The 7156-nt window shown below is 42.3% G+C and overlaps 1 protein-coding gene across 1 annotated transcript; it reads right to left on the bottom strand.

Moving 5' to 3' along the window:
- Positions 1-4274: 4274 nt before the first annotated feature.
- On the bottom strand, positions 4275-6611 carry LOC146608755 (uncharacterized). The gene has a single exon (XM_085348681.1). The coding sequence runs from the start codon at positions 6609-6611 to the stop codon at positions 4275-4277; it is 2337 nt and encodes a 778-aa protein (XP_085204807.1).
- Positions 6612-7156: the final 545 nt, after the last annotated feature.

Here is a 7156-nt window from a genome sequence, read left to right as displayed (position 1 = left end):
GCATGAAGGGAGCCGCGGGGCGCTGAATTTGAGAAAAAAGACTAAGGATTTTTTCAGGATTTTCCCTGTTATCGAATATAAGGTTTTGGGAATAGAGGGGGTACCCTAACAAGTTATTGTAGGGTTTTGGAGAAATAGCGGAGGGTTTTTTAAGGAGTTTTCCCTGCTTATGTATCTAAGGAGGGTTAGGGGATCGCGAATTTTTTCTGAGTATGAGTTTTATTCTAAATCTACAAATGCATATAAATCTAAATAAAGTTTTCCCCCAGGGCATGCAGCATGTGTTTGTGGCCATACTGAACGTTACAAAAGCACAAGTTTAACTAAACAATTTTAATATGGTTTAATACATTTTTAAACACATGAGCACGGAGCCCGAGAGAGCACGGTCCGGAGACACGGGCGCGCCCCCGCGCGCCCAGACACACAGCCTCGGGCGCGCGCGGGCGCGCGCACACACACTGACCCGCCACCAGATGGCGTTTTTTGAGCATAAAAAAATAAAAATTTAATTGCTTAAAGAAATAAAAGAATGCTATTTTGATATATAAGATACTTTCTAAATAATCAATTATATTTTTATGAATATCATATTTTTATGAATATCATATTTTTATGAATATCATATTTTTATTACTTAATTACTTCCTACTTCCGGACTTCCGGAGCTCATGAATAATTTAATTACTTCCGGACTTCCGGAGCTCATGAATAATTTAATTAGGGGATAATTTAATTAGGGGTCATAAATCAATTAAGGGGGTCATAAATCACTGCGTTTGACGAAAGGGGTATAATATCACTCTCTGCCTTATATGCATCCACAGCTGTGCCACCAGTTTACTCACATGGACTCTACTAACCTATCAGAAGCTTCTTCAGCTCAGAATCGAATCGTCTGGAGTTTCTTATTAATTAACAATAAACTTAGTGTACATGTACTCCTACATTTGATGAAAGTGATTAAAATAGACAGCTCCCTCTTTTTATTCTGACATTTAACTAATTCAAAAGATATTTCAACATTTATTTATCTAAAACAAAAGTTTACTCTAAATTGATGTTTAACAGTAAAAAAAGTTTTTATGTTTTCTCCATAAAGTGTATGTAAATATCTGGTTTCAAGTGTGAATATACTGCTGTGTATTGAAATTCCTCTTGTTTTGCATAGATATACTGAACAACATCCAAAGCATAATATATAAAATAACATCTACCTGAGTTTTTTCTTTGAAAGAAGCTCCTTATGTCCATTGTTGTGTACATCAGTACACAATTGAAACCGATTTAGAGAGTTTGTTTAGCCGTGGAGGGTAACAACTGAAAATATGAAATGTAAGCTAAGACTCTAAAAAATCAGCATTGCTGTTCGGCTTTTTATTTATCCATTTGTTGATTCACTCGAAGAGCAAGTAACGCAACCAAGTGATCAGTTTGATATCAATCTTTTGTGATACACCGTCATATTTACATTATTAGTTCAGTACGAATGATTTGCTTTGGTACCTGGTCAAACTTAAGCTCTCCTCTGTCTGCAGCAAACTCGCAGGCAGCAGCTTCTCCCCCCTCGCTCACATGGGTGCTGTACTCAGTCGCCCAGTGCCTGAGCTCGGATCATACCAAAATTAGGGGGAATTTACGACGGTGCGCTCTGTGCTTCGTGTGTTGTTTTTGTTTTATACAGTTGTCAGTCAGGCATCTAACTAACAAATTACACTCCAAAAGACCCCATGCTTCTGAAAAAATGACCCGGGCTTAAGCCCAGTAAGCCAACCCCCCCCCCCCCCGCTCCGCTGATGGTTGACTCCAAATCTCCCGAACACTATGTCGATTTGAGAACGCAGGACCGAAACAGCGAGACCAAGACCGAGACCAAGACAAAAGTCCGTCGAGACCAAGACGAGACCAAGACCACGTCCGGTCTCGAGACATCCAACTCTACTGTATGCAGATTAACAGGATATTAACAGATTAACAGCTTTCATTAGACTTCATATGATAATCAACAGTGAAGTGTTTCTCTTTCAGTGTTTATTCTTGCTCATTGAATGATCTCTGTTCAGATAATATGCTGCACTCATCTCATGTTTCTTTAAATACGGCATCACTTGTCCAGCTGTCAAACTCTGAAAGAGTTACAGTTTCACCACTGAGCACTTTGAATGGTTATTCTTTTATTTAAAAGCACTTATTCTAGCTGCATCATCAATACGACAAAAACTGTGACTTTAGCAAAAGTTTATCTAAAAATATTTAGGGGGAAATGTTCCTACATCCCTCATGTAAACGTTACACCTCCAAAAGGGAGAAATAATCAGAATAAGGCGTAATCATTGTCTTGATAATAATGACCATGAAAATGAAACTAGGCCTACCTTTAGTTCAGCACACTCAGTGTTGCATAAAGACATGCGAACATGCAATCATCCATTCTGGAGCCTACTTTTAAAAAGAGCGAGCTGTTTATTCTGGCTGAGTAGCAAACAGAACCAACCATGACAACCTAAACTGGGAAAACACTTGGAAACCTTGAACACTGGGAATATGGAGACACAGGGGGTAGGTGAACAGGCACTCTGACAAAGGACAGAGGAAAACAGAGACAATATATATAAGACAAGAAGTAACACAGACACCCTTTTCGGTGACAAAAAAGAGAAAATATCCAGTGAAAGGCAGTTCTCTTGGAAAAACTGCCTTATTGATGTCAACGGTCAGAGAAAAATGTCTGATAGGAAGGCAACCGTAGCTCATACAACCATTTGTTGCAACCAAAGAATGCAGAAGAGCGTTTTGGTCAGCTAAGAACAGGAAATTGAAGCTACAGTTCTCAAAATTTGACATGAGAAGATTGGATAAATGTTGCCTGGTCTGATGAGTCTTGATTTCTGCTCTGACATGCAGATGGTCGGGTCAGAATTTGGCATAAATAGCATGAAAGGATGGATCCATGCTGCCTTATGTCAGCTGTGCAGACTAGTGGTGGTGGTGTCACTGTGGGGGGGAGGGGCGGTATTTTTTTGCTGAAACGTTACATAGTGTGTGTGTGTGTGTGTGTGAGTGTGTGTGTGTGTGTGTGTGTGTGTATGTGTGTGTGTGTGTGTGTGTGTGTGTGTGTGTGTGTGTGTGTGAGAGAGAGAGAGAGAACAACTTGAAACAAACTGCAGCAATAAGGGCAAACTAGTGCACAGTTATGTTTACGTGAGCGTTATTTTGTATGCATTTGTACAGTTCCATAACTGTGAGAATACATCGATAGCATTTAACTCTAGTAACAGGCATTTGTACCAGTAAGCATGAAAAAGTAGGGAAAAGAACTAGTATGTAAGCACTGACTAGTACTGTAAAGTATATGTGTATATAGGTCAATCGTGGCTCAAGAGTTCGCAGTTCATCCTGTAATTGGAAGGTTGCCAGATTGAGCCCCGCCTCCGACAGTCTCGGTCGTTGTGTCCCGGGGCAGGACACTTCACCCGTTGCCTACTGGTGGTGGTCAGAGGGCCCGGTGGCGCCAGTGTCCGGCAGCCTCGCCTCTGTCAGTGCGCCCCAGGGCAGCTGTGGCTACAATGTCGCTGCCATCACCAGTGTGTGAATGTGTGAATGACTGAATGTAGTGTAAAGCTCTTTGGGGTCCTTGGGCACTAAGTAAAGCGCTGTACAAGTACAGGCCATTTACTGTGCATGTGTTTATGCTCAAGTGTATGAATAAATTAGTCAGTTTTAAACAGTTGCAATTTAAACAGTAGAAGAGTGGCACTATATTTATATATTTATAAAGAATTTCAAACAACAATTAATTGATGCTCAAAGCAGGTTTATTTAATTAATATCCAGATTTCCAATTAGTTCCGAATTGATTCAGCAGCAAATCACATCACCAGTCACTTCAAGGCTGTATGTATTATTGTAAGGTAGACCATACAATAATACATACAGAGAACCCAACAATCATATGACCCCCTATGAGCAAGCACTTTGGCGACAGTGGGAAGGAAAAACTCCCTTTTTACAGGAAGAAACCTCCGGCAGAACCAGGCTCAGGTCGGGGCGGCCATCTGCTGCGACCGGTTGGGGTGAGAGACTGAAGACGTTTGTTGTAGGTCTGATTGAAGGACTGATGTGATGGTAAGTTGTCTGCTGCTCCGCTTTGAATATTGAGAGATTAGTTGATGGATTTCAAGCCAAATTGTGCCCAAGTTTAAGACCACATTCATTGGTTGTTTTTGTTGATGTTATTGTTTTGGGCTTTTTTTCCACAAGAATTTCTAGCTCCCCTAGAATTCTGGCCACCCAAACGATGATTGCTGCTGAGAGAGCACAAGGTTTTGTCCCCCTGTACTATTCATGTCAGTGCAGGGGGTTCTCCTTGAGAGGCCAGGGTGGAAAAAGGGATGCTTCAGAACCTCCGAGGGTGTTATGCGCTGATTTGCATCCAAGGCCAACATTTCTTTGATTAGCCTTACAAATAATGTTTGGCCATTTTCCGGTCCTCGCCTAACTTTCAGCAGTTTTTCGAGGTCATCGAGACACTTAAGTTTTATATATCGAGTTTCCTTGGATCGATAATGTGTCTCGTATTGAAATTGTTCTTGGGTCTTAAATGTCCAGCGCTGTTTGTTGTAGTTATCCTCGATGAAGTAGCAGTCAGTGTACAGGCCAGACTCTAGGAGATGATCTGGTAGCTGACCCTGGGTTTCAATTATGAATTTTAAAACATCATAATCGTCTTCCCCAGGATAGAGAGGCACCCCTGTAGCAAGCTCCACAGCTACCAGCCCCAGAGACCACATGTCGATTGCTTCGTCGTATGGAATGCCAAGTATAACCTCAGGTGCACAATAACCAGTTGTCCCCACACAGTCACCAGGAATCACTGCAGAAGCAGGACATGCGAGGCCAAAGTCTATGAGTTTGACTTTGACGGGAGACTCACTGCGGTTCACAACCATGATGTTTCCAGGTTTGAGGTCAGCATGCACTATTCCCACAGAACCCAGGTGGAACAGAGCATTTGCGAGCTGATGCAAAATTGGCCTGAGTTCTCTCATTGGGAGACCTCGGTTATTCCGGTCCCCAATGTAGTCCCACAGGCTTTGGTCGAGCAATTCGAAATTCAAGCAAATGCGCTGTCCATCGAGGAAATAGTCGTTCCATTCCACAATGTTGCACCTGTCTGGATCCAAGCGTCGTAGCTGCTCCAGGATGAAAATTTCCAGTTTTGCCTGGAGCAGAATTTCAGGGTCGCTCTTGTTGACTTTAATAGCAACGGTTTTGTTGTTTTTTGTATCGCGACATCTGGTTACCAAACCAAAGCCTCCTTCTCCAAGGAAGGCCTCTACCACGTGGTGATCTCCTAAAATGGTCCCTTCCGTTATTTGAAGATCATCTTCAGAGGCAGATGGGTTGGCTGAGGTGTTGATGTCTCCTTTTTGAGGAAATTCAACTGAGTTTTGGAAACTGCAGCTGAATTTTTGCAATCCATGACTTTTCCAGCTTGAAGGCTGCTGAGAGAGCACAAGGAGTTCTCCCCCTGTACTATTCATGTCAGTGCAGGGGGTTCTCCTTGAGAGGCCAGGGTCGAAAAAGGGATGCTTCAGAACCTCTGAGGGTGTTATGCGCTGATTTGCATCCAAGGCCAACATTTCTTTGATTAGCCTTACAAATAATGTTTGGCCATTTTCCGATCCTCGCCTAACTTTCAGCAGTTGTTCGAGGTCATCGAGACACTTAAGTTTTATCGATCGAGTTTCCTTGGATCGATAATCTGTCTCGTATTGAAATTGTTCTGGGGTCTTAAATGTCCAGCGCTGTTCCTTGTGGTTATCCTCGATGAAATAGCTGTCAGTGTACAAGCCAGACTCTAGGAGATGATCTGGTAGCTGACCCTGGGTTTCAATTATGAATTTCAAAACGTCATAATCGTCTTCCCCAGGATAGAGAGGCACCCCTGTAGCAAGCTCCACAGCTACCAGCCCTAGAGACCACATGTCAATTGCTTCATCATATGGAGTGCCAAGCATAATCTCAGGTGCACAATAACCAATTGTCCCCACACAGTCACCAGGAATCACTGCAGAGGTGTTACATGCGATGCCAAAGTCTATAAGTTTGACTCTGACTTGAGACTCACTGCGGTTCACAACCATGATGTTGACAGGTTTGAGGTCAGCATGCACTATTCCCACAGAACCCAGGTGGAATAGAGCATTTGCAAGCTGATGCAAAATTGGCCTGATTTCTCTCATTGGGAGACCTCGGTTATTCCGGTCCCCTATGTAGTCTGACAGGCTTTGGTCGAGGAGTTCAAAATTCAGGCAAATGCGCTCTCCATCGAGGAAATAGCCGTTCCATTCGACGATGTTGCACCTGTCTGGATCCAAGCGTCGTAGCTGCTCCAGGATGAAAATTTCCAGTTTTGCCTGGAGCAGAATTTCAGGGTCGCTCTTGTTGACTTTAACAGCAACAGTTTTGTTGTTTTTTGTATCGCGACATCTGGTTACAACACCAAAGCTTCCTTCTCCAAGGAAAGCCTCCACCATGTGGTGATCTCCCAAAATGGTCCCTTTAGATATTCCAAGCTCATCTGAGCCGAAGGATGGGTTGGCTGACATGGTGTAAAGTTTGCGCTGTGAATTGGTGAGAAACAAAACTGAACTTGTTTTGGTTTCTCTCGTAAATTGCTCTCAAATCTTCTCAAAAGGGTTTTAGTTGCTGCAGGTCAACGTCCGTTAAGCATAAAGTAACAGGTGAGCGCTTCTATTTATAGGTTTTGGAATCAAAGCAAAGTTATGACATCAGAAAGGATCAAAGCAAAGTTATCACGTCACAAGCGATCGAAGCGATTCTAATATGTGCGCATGCGCACATATGAGAAGCGATCGAAGGGATTCTAATATGTGCGCATGCGCACACGTGCTTGCTTGTGTAATATTGTTCACACTAAACTTGACTCTAATCAATTTAATATCAGTCAATCAAAGAAAATGTTAGTTTTGGAAAATTTTAAAATGACATAACTGACAGTTAAAACATTTTTTGTTCATGTATTTGTATTTGTATTGTCTTCGGGGTTTTTTTTTGCATACCATGTCAAGCTTTTAGTCATGTCGTAGATTTCGGAGCAAACAAGAAATTGAATTGGATTTTAATATTGCAG

The sequence above is a fragment of the Diplotaxodon limnothrissa genome, linkage group LG23, assembly GCF_057381915.1.
Source record: "Diplotaxodon limnothrissa isolate DT_005_m linkage group LG23, D_limnothrissa_male_GT1.1, whole genome shotgun sequence".
NCBI classification, from domain to species: Eukaryota; Metazoa; Chordata; class Actinopteri; order Cichliformes; family Cichlidae; genus Diplotaxodon; species Diplotaxodon limnothrissa.
Note: the sequence above shows the minus strand (reverse complement) of the source record. Positions and strands in the feature narration are given on the sequence as shown.